Below are 24,894 nucleotides of genomic sequence, written 5' to 3'. Positions count from 1 at the left end.
TTAACTTGTAAATAAACAATCATACCAGTCATGGAAGCCTGGGACCTGATAAACCAGACATCTACATCCAACAAGAGTTGATGAACAGAGGGATACACTAGCTAGATTATTTTCATGGCAGATCTGGTAGGACTACAAAGCATGACTGTGGTGTATTGTTTCCCTCCATGTTGTTCATCAGGTTCTACTGTTGCTAGGTGACAGGGCGAAATGTTGTGTGGACTAAAATAGCATAAAACCGGGCGTTTCACAAAGCATGATCAAATTAATTAGCCAGCTACAGTAATTTTTTGAAACGTTGAGAAATAGTTTGGTCAAATTAACCAGTTATCTACCTTTGATAGGCGGCTGGCTAACTATAGCAAGCTGGTAGCTTGCTAGCTTGCCAATTTCAAGTATTTCTAAACTATACTGAACAAAAATATTATCCTGTAAACCGCCTCCAACGTCGTTTTAGAAAATTTGGCAGAACGTCCAACCGGCCTCACAACCGCAGACCATGTGTAACCATGCCAGCCCAGGACCTCCAAATACGGCTTCTTCACCTGCGGAATCATCTGAGACCAGCCACCTGGACAGCTAATGAAACTGAGGAGTATTTTTGTCTGTAATAAAGCCCTTTTGTGGGGAAAAACTCATTCTGATTGGCTGAGTCTTGCTCCCCAGCCATGGGTGGGCCTGGGAGGACATAGGCCCACCCACTTGGGAGCCAGGCCCACCCATGGCTGCGCCCCTGCCTAGTCAAATGAAATCCATAGATTAGAGCCTAATGAATTTATTTCAATTGACTGATTTCTTTCTTTGAACTGTAACTCCGTAAAATCTTTGAAATTGTTGCATGTTGCATTTATATTTTTGTTCAGTATAATATCTGACTAACTCGGAAATATGAAGTTATTTCAGAATGAAATTAACTCAAATCAAATCAAATCAAATTGTATTTTTCACATGCGCCGAATACAACAGGTGTAGACCTTACAGTGAAATGCTTACTTACAAGCCCTTAGCCAACAATGCAGTTCAAGAAATTGAGTTAAGAAAATATTTACTAAATAAACTAAATAAAAAAATTAAATAAAAAGTAACACATAAAATATAAAGTACCACAACTGGCTAGTGCATCATGCTTAGTGACATTATATGAGCTAGCTATCCCCAGCTAGATAATGTGTTTTCACTTATTGCATCTACATGCTTGTTGCGTTCTCCCTGGTGCACTCGTTTGTTCGTGAGCTGGCTGCTGGTTCTAAATAGTATCATCTAATCTGTTCAAAACAGTGACAGCATGTGCAGTAGTGGTCATTCGGTTTTTTGGTTGCTCCAACCTGATAAATCTAGCGACAAAGTCACTAAGTTGGCAACACTGAGAAAAGCAGCGCGGACAGGCAGTAGCAACACTGAATGTCTCCCTCGAGTGGTAGCACTAAATGTTAACGCTCCAGCTGAAAATATGATATTTATTCTAGATTATTCTAAATACAGAGGTAGAATTTGTGTTATTTAAAAACCAATCTAAACATTTGATCAAAACCATATATTTTGCATTCAAAAGAAATGTGCGGTGCATGCTTCACATCTCAAATACAGCAATTGGAATACCAAATTAGTTCATAAACACAGCAATGCAAATGCACACGCAGTCCTGAAACCCCATATCAGTAACACTGTGACATTCTCCATGCAGCCTTAAATCTCTCCCTATCCCAGTCTGCTGTCCCCACATGCTTCAAGATGTCCACCATTGTTCCTGTACCCAAGAAAGCAAAGGTAACTGAACTAAATGACTATCGCCCCGTAGCACTCACTTCTGTTATCATGAAGTGCTTTGAGAGACTAGTCAAGGATCATATCCTCTACCTTACCTGTCACCCTAGACCCACTTCAATATGCTTACCGCCCCAATAGATCCATAGACGATGCAATCGCCATCGCACTGCACACTGCCCTAACCCATCTGGACAAGAGGAATACTTATGTAAGAATGCTATTCATTGGCTATAGCTCAGCATCAAGCTTGAGGCCCTGGATCTGAACACCGCCCTGTGCAACTGGGTCCTGGACTTCCTGACGGGCCGACCCTAGGTGGTGAAGTTAGGAAACAACACCTGCACTTCCCTGATCCTCAACACAGGGGCCCCCAAGGGTGCGTGCTCAGCCCCTCCTGTACTCCCTGTTCACCCATGACTGCGTGGACACGCACGCCTCCAACTCAATCATCAAGTTTGCAGACGACACAACAGTAGTAGGCCTGATTACCAATATTGCATTAGAAACAGAGAGACTAGAGATTTGCACGATCATGAACTTCTCCGATCCCCTACATTCTGATCAAGTCATGATGTAAAATGTATATTTTATTCTGAAAGTGCCCAACCAATAGGTCCTTTTCACAACATTTTATAGACAATAAAGTAGGCTAGGACATCCATGGATGGAAGCATGTAGACCTATAGCCTACTGTTAGCTAGTAATGCTTTCATTTACTTGGTGAACATATTGTTACACAGGTTGAAGACTATTGTAAACATACTGTATGTCTGTTTAGACCGCAGGTATATTGTTACACAGGTTGAAGACTATTGTAAACATACTGTGTGTCTGTTTAGACAGCAGGTATATTGTTACACAGGTTGCAGACTATTGTAAACATACTGTATGTCTGTTTAGACCGCAGGCATATTGTTACACAGGTTGAAGACTATTGTAAACATACTGTATGTCTGTTTAGACCGCAGGTATATTGTTACACAGGTTGAAGACTATTGTAAACATACTGTATGTCTGTTTAGACCGCAGGTATATTGTTACACAGGTTGAAGACTATTGTAAACATACTGTATGTCTGTTTAGACAGCAGACATATTGTTACACAGGTTGAAGACTATTGTAAACATACTGTATGTCTGTTTAGACCGCAGGCATATTGTTACACAGGTTGAAGACTATTGTAAACATACTGTATGTCTGTTTAGACAGCAGACATATTGTTACACAGGTTGCAGACTATTGTAAACATACTGTATGTCTGTTTAGACAGCAGGCATATTGTTACAACTCTTCTATTCAATTACTCAGATATTATCGTCAACAAGACCTGCTGATTGATAGAACATCTGTCCGTTGAACGAATAACTGATGTTACAACCATCCAGATAACGATGAATTAAAACAGGGTGATTTCATACAAAGTCATTAAAATAAGGATCCAATATGTTTGGTGTAGACAGAGGAACAAAACCACTATTTGTTCCTGGTGATGGCTGAAAGGTGTAACAAACAACTTGTTTTGGACGGGGTTATTTTCCTGTATTACTATTTTCTATCACATGATCGTCTGACCATGTATCTGTAAGCTGGTAGAATCTGACAATGTACCTATAAACTGGTAGCATAGAACAACATGACTTGGGAATCTATGTTGTGAATTTCAGCCAGGAATTCCATGTCACATGAATGGAAACCCCAGCCAGCCTTGCCCATAGACAAGGGGTGCATTCCAAAGTAACATGCTGTCCAACATTGCTATGTGCAGTCTGTAAGTGTGCATCCCTAATGGCACCCTATTCCCTATCCCTATATACAGTAGTGCACTACTTCTAATCAGTGCCATATGGGCCCTGGTCAAAAGTAGTGCACTCTAAAGGGAATATGTTGCCATTAGGGATGTAGCCTAACTCAGCAGTGGTTGGTTCAGTTCCTTCAGATGAAAGCAGAAGAGGCCACAGTGATGTAAACTCTGTCTGGCAGACTCACTATACAACTATCAATAAGCTCAAAACAAACAAGAAAAATGTTCTGGAATGACAATGTGAACGAAACCATATACCTACCTAGGATTGATGGAAATTCTGACACACACACACACACACACACACACACACACACACACACAAACACACACACCCGGGGGTTAGACACATGCACACTCTCACGCTCTCTCACACACAAATACCACTCAAGAGTATCACAGCTCAAGTCCCTAATAATTTGGTAAGTTTGCAAAACCCCATAGATATATTCTGTGTTTCAATATGTGGTGGGCCAGTAATGCTCAAGTGAATACTTTGCTGACCTCTAGTGGCTGAGAGTGAGAAGAGCGTCTGGCTACAGATATAAGGAATTTGAGATCTTCTCTGTCTAGGAAAGATACCAGAAGTCAAACTACTTTTTTAGAAGAGATTTATTGTTACTACTGTAGAAGCTACATGTGTAAAGGTTCATTTTGATGTCCTGAATGTCCTTCGGAAGGTGATGAATTGAAGTATTTTTTACTCTAACTCTGTCATTTCGTCATCCAGGGATAGAGTTCTAACTCAGGGATTGAGATTAAAAAATGTATCTGAAAGAAGAAGAAGTTATGAAATTGCAGGACGTAAAAAGTTGGATTGACACCATGCAAAGTACACCTCAATAGAATGAAAAACAATACAATACAAAACAATAGAATAAGCTGAATGAACCACCCTAGGCTTCACAGCACAATATAACTGTAGGCTACAAAGATAGGCTTCACAGCACAATATAACTGTAGGCTACAAAGATAGGCTTCACAGCACAATATAACTGTAGGCTACAGGGATAACCTAAAGAGATAACCTACAGAGATAACCTACAGAGATAACCTACAGAGATAACCTACAGAGATAACCTACAGAGTGTGATGCAGTTTAATGGAAAAGAATACATGAAATCAGTTGTGAAATACAGCTATGCAAAGTGTTACTTATGAATCACCAAATGACTTACTTGAATATAGCTTTGCCTATCTCTTTTATCTTGGAAATGAAACCTTGTTCAGCTTCAGGAGTTTTCTTTTCTGTTAAAAATAAATGCACTGTTGGTTAAGGGCTGTAAGTAAGCATTTCACTGTAATGTCTGCACCTGTTGTATTCGGCGCATGTGGCCAATAACATTTTATTTTATTTTATTTTATTTTATTTTATTTGATTGCTGTCTTCCGACACTATAGTGCAAAAATAAGTCGTCACAGAAATGTGTTTTTCAGATGTTCGTCGGATGTCTTGGTGTAACAGCAAAGCAGTCAGACCTCACACCATCTCCTACTAACATATCTTGGAAGAGGTAACTAGTTCAAGGTCCTGTCTACTCTGCTCTCATTGTAAGACAATGCTAATTCTGAATAAATATCCACAAATTCTTGAAATCATAATATGATATAAAACCATTATATCGAACATCCAGTCAGCAAATGCATAAAAACAAGGAGATAATCTTAAAATAGGGTTATCATTATGTGGTAGTGTTCTAATAACTAAGACAAGGGTGTATGTGATAGTGTTCTAATAACTAAGACAAGGGTGTATGTGATAGTGTTCTAAGACAAGGGTGTATGTGTTAGTGTTCTAATAACTAAGACAAGGGTGTATGTGATAGTGTTCTAATAACTAAGACAAGGGTGTATGTGATAGTGTTCTAATAACTAAGACAAGGGTGTGTGTGATAGTGTTCTAATAACTAAGACAAGGGTGTATGTGATAGTGTTCTAAGACAAGGGTGTATGTGATAGTGTTCTAATAACTAAGACAAGGGTGTATGTGATAGTGTTCTAAGACAAGGGTGTATGTGATAGTGTTCTAGAACAAGGGTGTATGTGATAGTGTTCTAATAACTAAGACAAGGGTGTATGTGATAGTGTTCTAATAACTAAGACAAGGGTGTATGTGATAGTGTTATAGTAACTAAGACATGGGTGTATGTGATAGTGTTCTAAGACAAGGGTGTATGTGATAGTGTTCTAATAACTAAGACAAGGGTGTATGTGATAGTGTTCTAAGACAAGGGTGTATGTGATAGTGTTCTAAGACAAGGGTGTATGTGATAGTGTTCTAATAACTAAGAACAGGGTGTATTTGATAGTGTTCTAAGACAAGGGTCTATGTGATAGTGTTCTAATAACTAACACAAGGGTGTATGTGATAGTGTTCTAATAACTAAAACAAGGGTGTATGTGATAGTGTTCTAATAACTAAGACAAGGGTGTATGTGATAGTGTTCTAAGACAAGGCTGTATGTGATAGTGTTCTAAGACAAGGGTGTAAATGATAGTGTTCTAATAACTAAGACAAGGGTGTATGTGATAGTGTTCTAAGACAAGGGTGTATGTGATAGTGTCTAAGACAAGGGTGTATGTGATAGTGTTCTAAGACAAGGGTGTATGTGATAGTGTTCTAAGACAAGGGTGTATGTGATAGTGTTCTAATAACTAAGACAAGGGCATATGTGATAGTGTTCTAATAACTAAGACAAGGGTGTATGTGATAGTGTTCTAATAACTTAGACAAGTGTGTATGTGATAGTGTTCTAATAACTAAGACAAGGGTGTATGTGATAGTGTTCTAAGACAAGGGTGTATGTGATAGTGTTCTAATAACTAAGACAAGGGTGTATGTGATAGTATTCTAATAACTAAGACAAGGGTGTATATGATAGTGTTCTAAGACAAGGGTGTATGTGACAGTGTTCTAATAACTAAGACAAGGGTGTATGTGATAGTGTTCTAATAACTAAGACAAGGGCGTATGTGGTAGTGTTCTAATAACTAAGACAAGGGTGTATGTGATAGTGTTCTAATAACTAAGACAAGGGTGTATGTGATAGTGTTCTAATAACTAAGACAAGGGTGTATGTGATGGTGTTCTAAGACAAGGGTGTATGTGATGGTGTTCTAAGACAAGGGTGTATGTGATAGTGTTCTAATAACTAAGACAAGGGTGTAAGTGATAGTGTTCTAATAACTAAGACAAGGGCGTATGTGATAGTGTTCTAATAACTAAGACAAGGGTGTATGTGATAGTGTTCTGATAACTAAGACAAGGGTGTATGTGATAGTGTTCTAATAACTAAGACAAGGGTGTATGTGATAGTGTTCTAAGACAAGGGTGTATGTGATAGTGTTCTAAGACAAGGGTGTATGTGATAGTGTTCTAATAACTAAGACAAGGGTGTATGTGATAGTGTTCTAATAACTAAGACAAGGGCGTATGTGATAGTGTTCTAATAACTAAGACAAGTGTGTATGTGATAGTGTTCTAATAACGAAGAAAAGGGAGTATGTGATAGTGTTCTAATAAATAAGACAAGGGTGTGTGTGATAGTGTTCTAATAACTACGACAAGGGTGTATGTGATAGTGTTCGAAGACAAGGGTGTATGTGATAGTGTTCTAATAACTAAGACAAGGGAGTATGTGGTAGTATTCTAATAACTAAGACAAGGGTGTATGTGATAGTGTTCTAATAACTAAGACAAGGGTGTATGTGATGGTGTTCTAAGACAAGGGTGTATGTGATGGTGTTCTAAGACAAGGGTGTATGTGATAGTGTTCTAATAACTAAGACAAGGGTGTATGTGATAGTGTTCTAATAACTAAGACAAGGGCGTATGTGATAGTGTTCTAATAACTAAGACAAGGGTGTATGTGATAGTGTTCTAATAACTAAGACAAGGGCGTATGTGATAGTGTTCTAATAACTAAGACAAGGGTGTATGTGATAGTGTTCTAATAACTAAGACAAGGGTGTATGTGATAGTGTTCTAAGACAAGGGTGTATGTGATAGTATTCTAATAACTAAGACAAGGGCGTATGTGATAGTGTTCTAATAACTAAGACAAGGGTGTATGTGATAGTGTTCTGATAAATAAGACAAGGGTGTATGTGATAGTGTTCTAATAACTAAGACAAGGGTGTATGTGATAGTGTTCTAAGACAAGGGTGTATGTGATAGTGTTCTAAGACAAGGGTGTATGTGATAGTGTTCTAATAACTAAGACAAGGGTGTATGTGATAGTGTTCTAATAACTAAGACAAGGGCGTATGTGATAGTGTTCTAATAACTAAGACAAGTGTGTATGTGATAGTGTTCTAATAACGAAGACAAGGGAGTATGTGATAGTGTTCTAATAAATAAGACAAGGGTGTATGTGATAGTGTTCTAATAACTAAGACAAGGGTGTATGTGATAGTGTTCGAAGACAAGGGTGTATGTGATAGTGTTCTAATAACTAAGACAAGGGAGTATGTGGTAGAGTTCTAATAACTAAGACAAGGGTGTATGTCATAGTATTCTAATGACTAAGACAAGGGTGTATGTGATAGTGTTATAAGACAAGGGTGTATGTGATAGTGTTCTAATAACTAAGACAAGGGTGTATGTGATAGTGTTCTAAGACAAGGGTGTATGTGATAGTGTTCTAATAACTAAGACAAGGGTGTATGTGATAGTGTTCTAATAACTAAGACAAGGGCGTATGTGATAGTGTTCTAATAACTAAGACAAGGGTGTACGTGATACTGTTCTAATAACTAAGACAAGGGTGTATGTGATAGTGTTCTAATAACTAAGACAAGGGCGTATGTGATAGTGTTCTAATAACTAAGACAAGTGTGTATGTGATAGTGTTCTAATAACGAAGACAAGGGAGTATGTGATAGTGTTCTAAGACAAGGCTGTATGTGATAGTGTTCTAATAACTAACACAAGGGTGTATGTGATAGTGTTCTAATAACTAAAACAAGGGTGTATGTGATAGTGTTCTAATAACTAACACAAGGGTGTATGTGATAGTGTTCTAATAACTAAAACAAGGGTGTATGTGATAGTGTTCTAATAACTAAGACAAGGGTGTATGTGATAGTGTTCTAAGACAAGGGTCTATGTGATAGTGTTCTAATAACTAACACAAGGGTGTATGTGATAGTGTTCTAATAACTAAAACAAGGGTGTATGTGATAGTGTTCTAATAACTAAGACAAGGGTGTATGTGATAGTGTTCTAAGACAAGGCTGTATGTGATAGTGTTCTAAGACAAGGGTGTAAATGATAGTGTTCTAATAACTAAGACAAGGGTGTATGTGATAGTGTTCTAAGACAAGGGTGTATGTGATAGTGTCAAAGACAAGGGTGTATGTGATAGTGTTCTAAGACAAGGGTGTATGTGATAGTGTTCTAAGACAAGGGTGTATGTGATAGTGTTCTAATAACTAAGACAAGGGCATATGTGATAGTGTTCTAATAACTAAGACAAGGGTGTATGTGATAGTGTTCTAATAACTAAGACAAGTGTGTATGTGATAGTGTTCTAATTACTAAGACAAGGGTGTATGTGATAGTGTTCTAAGACAAGGGTGTATGTGATAGTGTTCTAATAACTAAGACAAGGGTGTATGTGATAGTGTTCTAATAACTAAGACAAGGGTGTATATGATAGTGTTCTAAGACAAGGGTGTATGTGACAGTGTTCTAATAACTAAGACAAGGGTGTATGTGATAGTGTTCTAATAACTAAGACAAGGGCGTATGTGGTAGTGTTCTAATAACTAAGACAAGGGTGTATGTGATAGTGTTCTAATAACTAAGACAAGGGTGTATGTGATAGTGTTCTAATAACTAAGACAAGGGTGTATGTGATGGTGTTCTAAGACAAGGGTGTATGTGATGGTGTTCTAAGACAAGGGTGTATGTGATAGTGTTCTAATAACTAAGACAAGGGTGTAAGTGATAGTGTTCTAATAACTAAGACAAGGGCGTATGCGATAGTGTTCTAATAACTAAGACAAGGGTGTATGTGATAGTGTTCTGATAACTAAGACAAGGGTGTATGTGATAGTGTTCTAATAACTAAGACAAGGGTGTATGTGATAGTGTTCTAAGACAAGGGTGTATGTGATAGTGTTCTAAGACAAGGGTGTATGTGATAGTGTTCTAATAACTAAGACAAGGGTGTATGTGATAGTGTTCTAATAACTAAGACAAGGGCGTATGTGATAGTGTTCTAATAACTAAGACAAGTGTGTATGTGATAGTGTTCTAATAACGAAGAAAAGGGAGTATGTGATAGTGTTCTAATAAATAAGACAAGGGTGTGTGTGATAGTGTTCTAATAACTACGACAAGGGTGTATGTGATAGTGTTCGAAGACAAGGGTGTATGTGATAGTGTTCTAATAACTAAGACAAGGGAGTATGTGGTAGTATTCTAATAACTAAGACAAGGGTGTATGTGATAGTGTTCTAATAACTAAGACAAGGGTGTATGTGATGGTGTTCTAAGACAAGGGTGTATGTGATGGTGTTCTAAGACAAGGGTGTATGTGATAGTGTTCTAATAACTAAGACAAGGGTGTATGTGATAGTGTTCTAATAACTAAGACAAGGGCGTATGTGATAGTGTTCTAATAACTAAGACAAGGGCGTATGTGATAGTGTTCTAATAACTAAGACAAGGGTGTATGTGATAGTGTTCTAATAACTAAGACAAGGGTGTATGTGATAGTGTTCTAAGACAAGGGTGTATGTGATAGTATTCTAATAACTAAGACAAGGGCGTATGTGATAGTGTTCTAATAACTAAGACAAGGGTGTATGTGATAGTGTTCTGATAACTAAGACAAGGGTGTATGTGATAGTGTTCTAATAACTAAGACAAGGGTGTATGTGATAGTGTTCTAAGACAAGGGTGTATGTGATAGTGTTCTAAGACAAGGGTGTATGTGATAGTGTTCTAATAACTAAGACAAGGGTGTATGTGATAGTGTTCTAATAACTAAGACAAGGGCGTATGTGATAGTGTTCTAATAACTAAGACAAGTGTGTATGTGATAGTGTTCTAATAACGAAGACAAGGGAGTATGTGATAGTGTTCTAATAAAAAAGACAAGGGTGTATGTGATAGTGTTCTAATAACTAAGACAAGGGTGTATGTGATAGTGTTCGAAGACAAGGGTGTATGTGATAGTGTTCTAATAACTAAGACAAGGGAGTATGTGGTAGAGTTCTAATAACTAAGACAAGGGTGTATGTCATAGTATTCTAATGACTAAGACAAGGGTGTATGTGATAGTGTTATAAGACAAGGGTGTATGTGATAGTGTTCTAATAACTAAGACAAGGGTGTATGTGATAGTGTTCTAAGACAAGGGTGTATGTGATAGTGTTCTAATAACTAAGACAAGGGTGTATGTGATAGTGTTCTAATAACTAAGACAAGGGCGTATGTGATAGTGTTCTAATAACTAAGACAAGGGTGTACGTGATACTGTTCTAATAACTAAGACAAGGGTGTATGTGATAGTGTTCTAATAACTAAGACAAGGGCGTATGTGATAGTGTTCTAATAACTAAGACAAGTGTGTATGTGATAGTGTTCTAATAACGAAGACAAGGGAGTATGTGATAGTGTTCTAATAAATAAGACAAGGGTGTATGTGATAGTGTTCTAATAACTAAGACAAGGGTGTATGTGATAGTGTTCGAAGACAAGGGTGTATGTGATAGTGTTCTAATAACTAAGACAAGGGAGTATGTGGTAGAGTTCTAATAACTAAGACAAGGGTGTATGTGATAGTATTCTAATAATTAAGACAAGGGTGTATGTGATAGTGTTATAAGACAAGGGTGTATGTGATAGTGTTCTAATAACTAAGACAAGGGTGTATGTGATAGTGTTCTAATAACTAAGACAAGGGCGTATGTGATAGTGTTCTAATAACTAAGACAAGGGTGTATGTGATACTGTTCTAATAACTAAGACAAGGGTGTATGTGATAGTGTTCTAATAACTAAGACAAGGGTGTATGTGATAGTGTTCTAAGACAAGGGTGTATGTGATAGTGTTCTAAGACAAAGGTGTATGTGATAGTGTTCTAATATCTAAGACAAGTGTGTATGTGGTAGTGTTCTAATAAGTAAGACAAGGGTGTATGTGATAGTGTTCTAATAAATAAGACAAGGGTGTATGTGATAGTATTCTAAGACAAGGGTGTATGTGATAGTGTTCTAATAACTAAGACAATGTTGTTGTGATAGTGTTCTAAGACAAGGGTGTATGTGATAGTGTTCTAATAACTAAGACAAGGGTGTATGTGATAGTGTTCTAATAACTAAGACAAGGGCGTTTGTGATAGTGTTCTAAGACAAGGGTGTATGTGATAGTGTTCTAATAACTAAGACAAGGGTGTATGTGATAGTGTTCTAATAACTAAGACAATGGTGTATGTGATAGTGTTCTAAGACAAGGGTGTATGTGACAGTGTTCTAATAACTAAGACAAGGGTGTATGTGATAGTGTTCTAATAACTAAGACAAGGGCGTATGTGGTAGTGTTCTAATAGCTAAGACAAGGGTGTATGTGATAGTGTTCTAATAACTAAGACAAGGGTGTATGTGGTAGTGTTCTAATAACTAAGACAAGGGTGTATGTGATAGTGTTCTAATAACTAAGACAAGGGTGTATGTGATGGTGTTCTAAGACAAGGGTGTATGTGATGGTGTTCTAAGACAAGGGTGTATGTGATAGTGTTCTAATAACTAAGACAAGGGTGTATGTGATAGTGTTCTAATAACTAAGACAAGGGCGTATGTGATAGTGTTCTAATAACTAAGACAAGGGTGTATGTGATAGTGTTCTGATAACTAAGACAAGGGTGTATGTGATAGTGTTCTAATAAATAAGACAAGGGTGTATGTGATAGTATTCTAAGACAAGGGTGTATGTGATAGTGTTCTAATAACTAAGACAATGTTGTTGTGATAGTGTTCTAAGACAAGGGTGTATGTGATAGTGTTCTAATAACTAAGACAAGGGTGTATGTGATAGTGTTCTAATAACTAAGACAAGGGCGTTTGTGATAGTGTTCTAAGACAAGGGTGTATGTGATAGTGTTCTAATAACTAAGACAAGGGTGTATGTGATAGTGTTCTAATAACTAAGACAATGGTGTATGTGATAGTGTTCTAAGACAAGGGTGTATGTGACAGTGTTCTAATAACTAAGACAAGGGTGTATGTGATAGTGTTCTAATAACTAAGACAAGGGCGTATGTGGTAGTGTTCTAATAGCTAAGACAAGGGTGTATGTGATAGTGTTCTAATAACTAAGACAAGGGTGTATGTGGTAGTGTTCTAATAACTAAGACAAGGGTGTATGTGATAGTGTTCTAATAACTAAGACAAGGGTGTATGTGATGGTGTTCTAAGACAAGGGTGTATGTGATGGTGTTCTAAGACAAGGGTGTATGTGATAGTGTTCTAATAACTAAGACAAGGGTGTATGTGATAGTGTTCTAATAACTAAGACAAGGGCGTATGTGATAGTGTTCTAATAACTAAGACAAGGGTGTATGTGATAGTGTTCTGATAACTAAGACAAGGGTGTATGTGATAGTGTTCTAATAACTAAGACAAGGGTGTATGTGATAGTGTTCTAAGACAAGGGTGTATGTGATATTGTTCTAAGACAAGGGTGTATGTGATAGTGTTCTAATAACTAAGACAAGGGTGTATGTGATAGTGTTCTAATAACTAAGACAAGGGCGTATGTGATAGTGTTCTAATAACTAAGACAAGTGTGTATGTGATAGTGTTCTAATAACGAAGACAAGGGAGTATGTGATAGTGTACTAATAAATAAGACAAGGGTGTATGTGATAGTGTTCTAATAACTACGACAAGGGTGTATGTGATAGTGTTCTAAGACAAGGGTGTATGTGATAGTGTTCTAATAACTAAGACAAGGGTGTATGTGATAGTGTTATAGTAACTAAGACAAGGGTGTATGTGATAGTGTTCTAAGACAAGGGTGTATGTGATAGCGTTCTAATAACTAAGACAAGGGTGTATGTGATAGTGTTCTAAGACAAGGGTGTATGTGATAGTGTTCTAATAACTAACACAAGGGTGTATGTGATAGTGTTCTAATAACTAAGACAAGGGTGTATGTGATAGTGTTCTAATAACTAAGACATGTGTGTATGTGATAGTGTTCTAATAACTAAGACAAGGGTGTATGTGATAGTGTTCTAAGACAAGGGTTTATGTGATAGTGTTCTAATAACTAAGACAAGGGTGTATGTGATAGTGTTCTAAGACAAGGGTGTATGTGATAGTGTTCTAATAACTAAGACAAGGGTGTATGTGATAGTGTTCTAAGACAAGGGTGTATGTGACAGTGTTCTAATAACTAAGACAAGGGTGTATGTGATAGTGTTCTAATAACTAAGACAAGGGCGTATGTGGTAGTGTTCTAATAACTAAGACAAGGGTGTATGTGATAGTGTTCTAATAACTAAGACAAGGGTGTATGTGGTAGTGTTCTAATAACTAAGACAAGGGTGTATGTGATAGTGTTCTAATAACTAAGACAAGGGTGTATGTGATGGTGTTCTAAGACAAGGGTGTATGTGATAGTGTTCTAATAACTAAGACAAGGGCGTATGTTATAGTGTTCTAATAACTAAGACAAGGGTGTATGTGATAGTGTTCTGATAACTAAGACAAGGGTGTATGTGATAGTGTTCTAATAACTAAGACAAGGGTGTATGTGATAGTGTTCTAAGACAAGGGTGTATGTGATAGTGTTCTAAGACAAGGGTGTATGTGATAGTGTTCTAATAACTAAGACAATGGTGTATGTGATAGTGTTCTAATAACTAAGACAAGGGCGTATGTGATAGTGTTCTAATAACTAAGACAAGTGTGTATGTGATAGTGTTCTAATAACGAAGACAAGGGAGTATGTGATAGTGTTCTAATAAATAAGACAAGGGTGTATGTGATATTGTTCTAATAACTACGACAAGGGTGTATGTGATAGTGTTCGAAGACAAGGGTGTATGTGATAGTGTTCTAATAACTAAGACAAGGGAGTATGTGGTAGTGTTCTAATAACTAAGACAAGGGTGTATGTGATAGTGTTCTAATAACTAAGACAAGGGTGTATGTGATAGTGTTCTAATAACTAAGACAAGGGCGTATGTGATAGTGTTCTAATAACTAAGACAAGGGTGTATGTGATACTGTTCTAATAACTAAGACAAGGGTGTATGTGATAGTGTTCTAAGACAAGGGTGTATGTGATAGTGTTCTAATAACTAAGACAAGGGTGTATGTGATAGTGTTCTAATAACTAAGACAAGGGTGTATGTGATAGTGTTCTAAGACAAGGGTGTATGTGATAGTGTTCTAATAACTACGACAAGGGTGTATGTGATAGTGTTCGAAGACAAGGGTGTATGTGATAGTGTTCTAATAACTAAGACAAGGGAGTATGTGGTAGTGTTCTAATAACTAAGACAAGGGTGTATGTGATAGTGTTCTAATAACTAAGACAAGGGCGTATGTGATAGTGTTCTAATAACTAAGACAAGGGTGTATGTGATACTGTTCTAATAACTAAGACAAGGGTGTATGTGATAGTGTTCTAAGACAAGGGTGTATGTGATAGTGTTCTAATAACTAAGACAAGGGTGTATGTGATAGTGTTCTAATAACTAAGACAAGGGCGTATGTGATAGTGTTCTAATAACTAAGACAAGGGTGTATGTGATACTGTTCTAATAACTAGGACAAGGGTGTATGTGATAGTGCTCTAATAACTAAGACAAGGGTGTGTGTGTGATAGTGTTCTAATAACTAAGACAAGGGTGTATGTGATAGTGTTCTAAGACAAGGGAGTGTGTGATAGTGTTCTAATAACTAAGACAAGGGTGTATGTGATAGTGTTCGAAGACAAGGGTGTATGTGATAGTGTTCTAATAACTAAGACAAGGGAGTATGTGGTAGAATTCTAATAACTAAGACAAGGGTGTATGTGATAGTGTTCTAATAAATAAGACAAGGGTGTATGTGATAGTGTTCTAAGACAAGGGTGTATGTGATAGTGTTCTAATAACTAAGACAAGGGTGTATGTGATAGTGTTCTAATAACTAAGACAAGGGCATTTGTGATAGTGTTCTAATAACTAAGACAAGGGTGTATGTGATAGTGTTCTAATAACTAAGACAAGGGTGTGTGTGTGATAGTGTTCTAATAACTAAGACAAGGGTGTATGTGATAGTGTTCTAAGACAAGGGAGTGTGTGATAGTGTTCTAATAACTAAGACAAGGGTGTATGTGATAGTGTTCGAAGACAAGGGTGTATGTGATAGTGTTCTAATAACTAAGACAAGGGAGTATGTGGTAGAATTCTAATAACTAAGACAAGGGTGTATGTGATAGTATTCTAATAACTAAGACAAGGGTGTATGTGATAGTATTATAAGACAAGGGTGTATGTGATAGTGTTCTAATAACTAAGACAAGGGTGTATGTGATAGTGTTCTAAGACAAGGGTGTATGTGATAGTGTTCTAATAACTAAGACAAGGGTGTAGGTGAAAGTGTTTTAAGACAAGGGTGTATGTGATAGTATTCTAATAACTAAGACAAGGGTGTATGTGATAGTGTTCTCATAACTAAGACAAGTGTGTATGTGATAGTGTTCTAATAACGAAGACAAGGGAGTATGTGATAGTGTTCTAATAAATAAGACAAGGGTGTATGTGATATTGTTCTAATAACTACGACAAGGGTGTATGTGATAGTGTTCGAAGACAAGGGTGTATGTGATAGTGTTCTAATAACTAAGACAAGGGAGTATGTGGTAGTGTTCTAATAACTAAGACAAGGGTGTATGTGATAGTGTTCTAATAACTAAGACAAGGGTGTATGTGATAGTGTTCTAATAACTAAGACAAGGGCGTATGTGATAGTGTTCTAATAACTAAGACAAGGGTGTATGTGATACTGTTCTAATAACTAAGACAAGGGTGTATGTGATAGTGTTCTAAGACAAGGGTGTATGTGATAGTGTTCTAATAACTAAGACAAGGGTGTATGTGATAGTGTTCTAATAACTAAGACAAGGGTGTATGTGATAGTGTTCTAAGACAAGGGTGTATGTGATAGTGTTCTAATAACTACGACAAGGGTGTATGTGATAGTGTTCGAAGACAAGGGTGTATGTGATAGTGTTCTAATAACTAAGACAAGGGAGTATGTGGTAGTGTTCTAATAACTAAGACAAGGGTGTATGTGATAGTGTTCTAATAACTAAGACAAGGGTGTATGTGATAGTGTTCTAATAACTAAGACAAGGGCGTATGTGATAGTGTTCTAATAACTAAGACAAGGGTGTATGTGATACTGTTCTAATAACTAAGACAAGGGTGTATGTGATAGTGTTCTAAGACAAGGGTGTATGTGATAGTGTTCTAATAACTAAGACAAGGGTGTATGTGATAGTGTTCTAATAACTAAGACAAGGGCGTATGTGATAGTGTTCTAATAACTAAGACAAGGGTGTATGTGATACTGTTCTAATAACTAGGACAAGGGTGTATGTGATAGTGCTCTAATAACTAAGACAAGGGTGTATGTGATAGTGTTCTAAGACAAGGGTGTATGTGATAGTGTTCTAAGACAAAGGTGTATGTGATAGTGTTCTAATAACTAAGACAAGGGTGTATGTGGTAGTGTTCTAATAAGTAAGACAAGGGTGTATGTGATAGTGTTCTAATAAATAAGACAAGGGTGTATGTGATAGTGTTCTAAGACAAGGGTGTATGTGATAGTGTTCTAATAACTAAGACAAGGGTGTATGTGATAGTGTTCTAATAACTAAGACAAGGGCATTTGTGATAGTGTTCTAATAACTAAGACAAGGGTGTATGTGATAGTGTTCTAATAACTAAGACAAGGGTGTGTGTGTGATAGTGTTCTAATAACTAAGACAAGGGTGTATGTGATAGTGTTCTAAGACAAGGGAGTGTGTGATAGTGTTCTAATAACTAAGACAAGGGTGTATGTGATAGTGTTCGAAGACAAGGGTGTATGTGATAGTGTTCTAATAACTAAGACAAGGGAGTATGTGGTAGAATTCTAATAACTAAGACAAGGGTGTATGTGATAGTATTCTAATAACTAAGACAAGGGTGTATGTGATAGTATTATAAGACAAGGGTGTATGTGATAGTGTTCTAATAACTAAGACAAGGGTGTATGTGATAGTGTTCTAAGACAAGGGTGTATGTGATAGTGTTCTAATAACTAAGACAAGGGTGTAGGTGAAAGTGTTTTAAGACAAGGGTGTATGTGATAGTATTCTAATAACTAAGACAAGGGTGTATGTGATAGTGTTCTCATAACTAAGACAAGGGTGTATGTGATAGTGTTCTAATAACTAAGACAAGGGCGTATGTGATAGTGTTCTAAGACAAGGGTGTATGTGATAGTGTTCTAATAACGAAGACAAGGGCGTATGTGATAGTGTTCTAATAACTAAGACAAGGGTGTAGGTGAAAGTGTTTTAAGACAAGGGTGTATGTGATAGTATTCTAATAACTAAGACGAGGGTGTATGTGATAGTGTTCTAATAACTAAGACAAGGGTGTATGTGATAGTGTTCTAATAACTAAGACAAGGGTGTATGTGATAGTGTTCTAATAACAAAGACAAGGGTGTATGTGATAGTGTTCTAATAACTAAGACAAGGGTGTATGTGATAGTGTTCTAAGACAAGGGTGTATGTGATAGTGTTCTAATAACTAAGACAAGGGTGTATGTGATAGTGTTCTAATAACTAAGACAATGGTGTATGTGATAGTGTTCTAAGACAAGGGTGTATGTGACAGTGTTCTAATAACTAAGAAAAGGGTGTATGTGATAGTGTTCTAATAACTAAGACAAGGGCGTATGTGGTAGTGTTCTAATAACTAAGACAAGGGTGTATGTGATAGTGTTCTAATAACTAAGACAAGGGTGTATATGGTAGTGTTCTAATAACTAAGACAAGGGTGTATGTGATAGTGTTCTAATAACTAAGACAAGGGTGTATGTGATGGTGTTCTAAGACAAGGGTGTATGTGATGGTGTTCTAAGACAAGGGTGTATGTGATAGTGTTCTAATAACTAAGACAAGGGTGTATGTGATAGTGTTCTAATAACTAAGACAAGGGCGTATGTGATAGTGTTCTAATAACTAAGACAAGGGTGTATGTGATAGTGTTCTGATAACTAAGACAAGGGTGTATGTGATAGTGTTCTAATAACTAAGACAAGGGTGTATGTGATAGTGTTCTAAGACAAGGGTGTATGTGATAGTGTTCTAAGACAAGGGTGTATGTGATAGTGTTCTAATAACGAAGACAAGGGCGTATGTGATAGTGTTCTAATAACTAAGACAAGGGTGTAGGTGAAAGTGTTTTAAGACAAGGGTGTATGTGATAGTATTCTAATAACTAAGACAAGGGTGTATGTGATAGTGTTCTAATAACTAAGACAAGGGTGTATGTGATAGTGTTCTAATAACTAAGACAAGGGCGTATGTGATAGTGTTCTAATAACTAAGACAAGGGTGTATGTGATAGTGTTCTAATAACTAAGACAAGGGTGTATGTGATAGTGTTCTAATAACTAAAACAAGGGTGTATGTGATAGTGTTCTAAGACAAGGGTGTATGTGATAGTGTTCTAATAACTAAGACAAGGGTGTATGTGATAGTGTTCTAATAACTAAGACAATGGTGTATGTGATAGTGTTCTAAGACAAAAGTGTATGTGACAGTGTTCTAATAACTAAGACAAGGGTGTATGTGATAGTGTTCTAATAACTAAGACAAGGGTGTAGGTGAAAGTGTTTTAAGACAAGGGTGTATGTGATAGTATTCTAATAACTAAGACGAGGGTGTATGTGATAGTGTTCTAATAACTAAGACAAGGGTGTATGTGATAGTGTTCTAATAACTAAGACAAGGGTGTATGTGATAGTGTTCTAATAACAAAGACAAGGGTGTATGTGATAGTGTTCTAATAACTAAGACAAGGGTGTATGTGATAGTGTTCTAAGACAAGGGTGTATGTGATAGTGTTCTAATAACTAAGACAAGGGTGTATGTGATAGTGTTCTAATAACTAAGACAATGGTGTATGTGATAGTGTTCTAAGACAAGGGTGTATGTGACAGTGTTCTAATAACTAAGACAAGGGTGTATGTGATAGTGTTCTAATAACTAAGACAATGGTGTATGTGATAGTGTTCTAAGACAAGGGTGTATGTGACAGTGTTCTAATAACTAAGAAAAGGGTGTATGTGATAGTGTTCTAATAACTAAGACAAGGGCGTATGTGGTAGTGTTCTAATAACTAAGACAAGGGTGTATGTGATAGTGTTCTAATAACTAAGACAAGGGTGTATATGGTAGTGTTCTAATAACTAAGACAAGGGTGTATGTGATAGTGTTCTAATAACTAAGACAAGGGTGTATGTGATGGTGTTCTAAGACAAGGGTGTATGTGATGGTGTTCTAAGACAAGGGTGTATGTGATAGTGTTCTAATAACTAAGACAAGGGTGTATGTGATAGTGTTCTAATAACTAAGACAAGGGCGTATGTGATAGTGTTCTAATAACTAAGACAAGGGTGTATGTGATAGTGTTCTGATAACTAAGACAAGGGTGTATGTGATAGTGTTCTAATAACTAAGACAAGGGTGTATGTGATAGTGTTCTAAGACAAGGGTGTATGTGATAGTGTTCTAAGACAAGGGTGTATGTGATAGTGTTCTAATAACGAAGACAAGGGCGTATGTGATAGTGTTCTAATAACTAAGACAAGGGTGTAGGTGAAAGTGTTTTAAGACAAGGGTGTATGTGATAGTATTCTAATAACTAAGACAAGGGTGTATGTGATAGTGTTCTAATAACTAAGACAAGGGTGTATGTGATAGTGTTCTAATAACTAAGACAAGGGCGTATGTGATAGTGTTCTAATAACTAAGACAAGGGTGTATGTGATAGTGTTCTAATAACTAAGACAAGGGTGTATGTGATAGTGTTCTAATAACTAAAACAAGGGTGTATGTGATAGTGTTCTAAGACAAGGGTGTATGTGATAGTGTTCTAATAACTAAGACAAGGGTGTATGTGATAGTGTTCTAATAACTAAGACAAGGGTGTATGTGATAGTGTTCTAAGACAAAAGTGTATGTGACAGTGTTCTAATAACTAAGACAAGGGTGTATGTGATAGTGTTCTAATAACTAAGAGAAGGGCGTATGTGGTAGTGTTCTAATAACTAAGACAAGGGTGTATGTGATAGTGTTCTAATAACTAAGACAAGGGTGTATGTGGTAGTGTTCTAATAACTAAGACAAGGGTGTATGTGATAGTGTTCTAATAACTAAGACAAGGGTGTATGTGATGGTGTTCTAAGACAAGGGTGTATGTGATGGTGTTCTAAGACAAGGGTGTATGTGATAGTGTTCTAATAACTAAGACAAGGGCGTATGTGATAGTGTTTTAATAACTAAGACAAGGGTGTATGTGATAGTGTTCTGATAACTAAGACAAGGGTGTATGTGATAGTGTTCTAATAACTAAGACAAGGGTGTATGTGATAGTGTTCTAAGACAAGGGTGTATGTGATAGTGTTCTAAGACAAGGGTGTATGTGATAGTGTTCTAATAACTAAGACAAGGGTGTATGTGATAATGTTCTAATAACTAAGACAAGGGCGTATGTGATAGTGTTCTAATAACTAAGACAAGTGTGTATGTGATAGTGTTCTAATAACGAAGACAAGGGAGTATGTGATAGTGTACTAATAACTAAGACAAGGGTGTATGTGATAGTGTTATAGTAACTAAGACAAGGGTGTATGTGATAGTGTTCTAAGACAAGGGTGTATGTGATAGTGTTCTAATAACTAAGACAAGGGTGTATGTGATAGTGTTCTAAGACAAGGGTGTATGTGATAGTGTTCTAAGACAAGGGTGTATGTGATAGTGTTCTAATAACTAAGAACAGGGTGTATTTGATAGTGTTCTAAGACAAGGGTCAATGTGATAGTGTTCTAATAACTAACACAAGGGTGTATGTGATAGTGTTCTAATAACTAAGACAAGGGTGTATGTGATAGTGTTCTAATAACTAAGACATGGGTGTATGTGATAGTGTTCTAAGACAAGGCTGTATGTGATAGTGTTCTAAGACAAGGGTGTATATGATAGTTTCTAAGACAAGGGTGTATGTAATAGTGTTCTAAGACAAGGGTGTATGTGATAGTGTTCTAAGACAAGGGTGTATGTGATAGTGTTCTAATAACTAAGACAAGGGCGTATGTGATAGTGTTCTAATAACTAAGACAAGGGTGTATGTGATAGTGTTCTAAGACAAGGGTGTATGTGATAGTGTTCTAATAACTAAGACAAGGGTGTATGTGATAGTGTTCTAATAACGAAGACAAGGGTGTATGTGATAGTGTTCTAAGACAAGGGTGTATGTGATAGTGTTCTAATAACTAAGACAAGGGTGTATGTGATAGTGTTCTAATAACTAAGACAAGGGTGTATGTGATAGTGTTCTAAGACAAGGGTGTATGTGACAGTGTTCTAACAACTAAGACAAGGGTGTATGTGATAGTGTTCTAATAAATAAGACAAGGGCGTATGTGGTAGTGTTCTAATAACTAAGACAAGGGTGTATGTGATAGTGTTCTAATATCTAAGACAAGGGTGTATGTGGTAGTGTTCTAATAACTAAGACAAGGGTGTATGTGATAGTGTTCTAATAACTAAGACAAGGGTGTATGTGATGGTGTTCTAAGACAAGGGTGTATGTGATAGTGTTCTAATAACTAAGACAAGGGTGTATGTGATAGTGTTCTAATAACTAAGACAAGGGCGTTAGTGATAGTGTTCTAATAACTAAGACAAGGGTGTATGTGATAGTGTTCTGATAACTAAGACAAGGGTGTATGTGATAGTGTTCTAATAACTAAGACAAGGGTGTATGTGATAGTGTTCTAAGACAAGGGTGTATGTGATAGTGTTCTAAGACAAGGGTGTATGTGATAGTGTTCTAATAACTAAGACAAGGGTGTATGTGATAGTGTTCTAATAACTAAGACAAGGGCGTATGTGATAGTGTTCTAATAACTAAGACAAGTGTGTATGTGATAGTGTTCTAATAACGAAGACAAGGGAGTATGTGATAGTGTTCTAATAAATAAGACAAGGGTGTATGTGATAGTGTTCTAATAACTACGACAAGGGTGTATGTGATAGTGTTCGAAGACAAGGGTGTATGTGATAGTGTTCTAATAACTAAGACAAGGGAGTATGTGGTAGTGTTCTAATAACTAAGACAAGGGTGTATGTGATGGTGTTCTAAGACAAGGGTGTATGTGATGGTGTTCTAAGACAAGGGTGTATGTGATAGTGTTCTAATAACTAAGACAAGGGTGTATGTGATAGTGTTCTAATAACTAAGACAAGGGCGTATGTGATAGTGTTCTAATAACTAAGACAAGGGTGTATGTGATACTGTTCTAATAACTAAGACAAGGGTGTATGTGATAGTGTTCTAAGACAAGGGTGTATGTGATAGTGTTCTAATAACTAAGACAAGGGTGTATGTGATAGTGTTCTAATAACTAAGACAAGGGCGTATGTGATAGTGTTCTAATAACTAAGACAAGGGTGTATGTGATACTGTTCTAATAACTAAGACAAGGGTGTATGTGATAGTGCTCTAATAACTAAGACAAGGGTGTATGTGATAGTGTTCTAAGACAAGGGTGTATGTGATAGTGTTCTAAGACAAAGGTGTATGTGATAGTGTTCTAATAACTAAGACAAGGGTGTATGTGGTAGTGTTCTAATAAGTAAGACAAGGGTGTATTTGATAGTGTTCTAATAAATAAGACAAGGGTGTATGTGATAGTGTTCTAAGACAAGGGTGTATGTGATAGTGTTCTAATAACTAAGACAAGGGTGTATGTGGTAGTGTTCTAATAAGTAAGACAAGGGTGTATGTGATAGTGTTCTAATAACTAAGACAAGGGCGTTTGTGATAGTGTTCTAATAACTAAGACAAGGGTGTATGTGATAGTGTTCTAATAACTAAGACAAGGGTGTGTGTGTGATAGTGTTCTAATAACTAAGACAATGTTGTTGTGATAGTGTTCTAAGACAAGGGAGTGTGTGATAGTGTTCTAATAAATAAGACAAGGGTGTATGTGATAGTGTTCTAATAACTAAGACAAGGGTGTATGTGATAGTGTTCTAATAACTAAGACAAGGGTGTATGTGATAATGTTCTAATAACTAAGACAAGGGCGTATGTGATAGTGTTCTAATAACTAAGACAAGTGTGTATGTGATAGTGTTCTAATAACGAAGACAAGGGAGTATGTGATAGTGTACTAATAACTAAGACAAGGGTGTATGTGATAGTGTTATAGTAACTAAGACAAGGGTGTATGTGATAGTGTTCTAAGACAAGGGTGTATGTGATAGTGTTCTAATAACTAAGACAAGGGTGTATGTGATAGTGTTCTAAGACAAGGGTGTATGTGATAGTGTTCTAAGACAAGGGTGTATGTGATAGTGTTCTAATAACTAAGAACAGGGTGTATTTGATAGTGTTCTAAGACAAGGGTCTATGTGATAGTGTTCTAATAACTAACACAAGGGTGTATGTGATAGTGTTCTAATAACTAAGACAAGGGTGTATGTGATAGTGTTCTAATAACTAAGACATGGGTGTATGTGATAGTGTTCTAAGACAAGGCTGTATGTGATAGTGTTCTAAGACAAGGGTGTATATGATAGTGTCTAAGACAAGGGTGTATGTAATAGTGTTCTAAGACAAGGGTGTATGTGATAGATTTCTAAGACAAGGGTGTATGTGATAGTGTTCTAATAACTAAGACAAGGGCGTATGTGATAGTGTTCTAATAACTAAGACAAGGGTGTATGTGATAGTGTTCTAAGACAAGGGTGTATGTGATAGTGTTCTAATAACTAAGACAAGGGTGTATGTGATAGTGTTCTAAGACAAGGGTGTATGTGATAGTGTTCTAATAAATAAGACAAGGGCGTATGTGGTAGTGTTCTAATAACTAAGACAAGGGTGTATGTGATAGTGTTCTAATATCTAAGACAAGGGTGTATGTGGTAGTGTTCTAATAACTAAGACAAGGGTGTATGTGATAGTGTTCTAATAACTAAGACAAGGGTGTATGTGATGGTGTTCTAAGACAAGGGTGTATGTGATAGTGTT

At 36.7% G+C, this 24,894-nt stretch overlaps 1 protein-coding gene across 2 annotated transcripts in view; it reads right to left on the bottom strand.

Moving 5' to 3' along the window:
* Positions 1 to 4,162: 4,162 nt before the first annotated feature.
* LOC311104911 (complement component receptor 1-like protein) overlaps positions 4,163 to 24,894 on the bottom strand; it is a 113,919-nt gene continuing 93,187 nt past the window's right edge. For both annotated transcript variants that reach the window (XM_084146884.1, XM_084146886.1), the window contains 2 exons: positions 4,747 to 4,816; positions 4,163 to 4,339 (listed from right to left, as the gene is read on the bottom strand). In XM_084146884.1, the coding sequence (XP_084003010.1) occupies positions 4,327 to 4,339; positions 4,747 to 4,816 (83 nt within the window). In that variant the 3' untranslated portion in view covers positions 4,163 to 4,326. The remainder of the gene's footprint in view (positions 4,340 to 4,746; positions 4,817 to 24,894) is intronic.

This window comes from Coregonus lavaretus (assembly GCF_964263955.1).
Source record: "Coregonus lavaretus genome assembly, chromosome: 29".
Lineage (NCBI taxonomy): Eukaryota > Metazoa > Chordata > Actinopteri > Salmoniformes > Salmonidae > Coregonus > Coregonus lavaretus.
The sequence above is the reverse complement of the archived record's forward strand: the minus strand, read 5'-3'. Positions and strand labels throughout refer to the sequence as shown.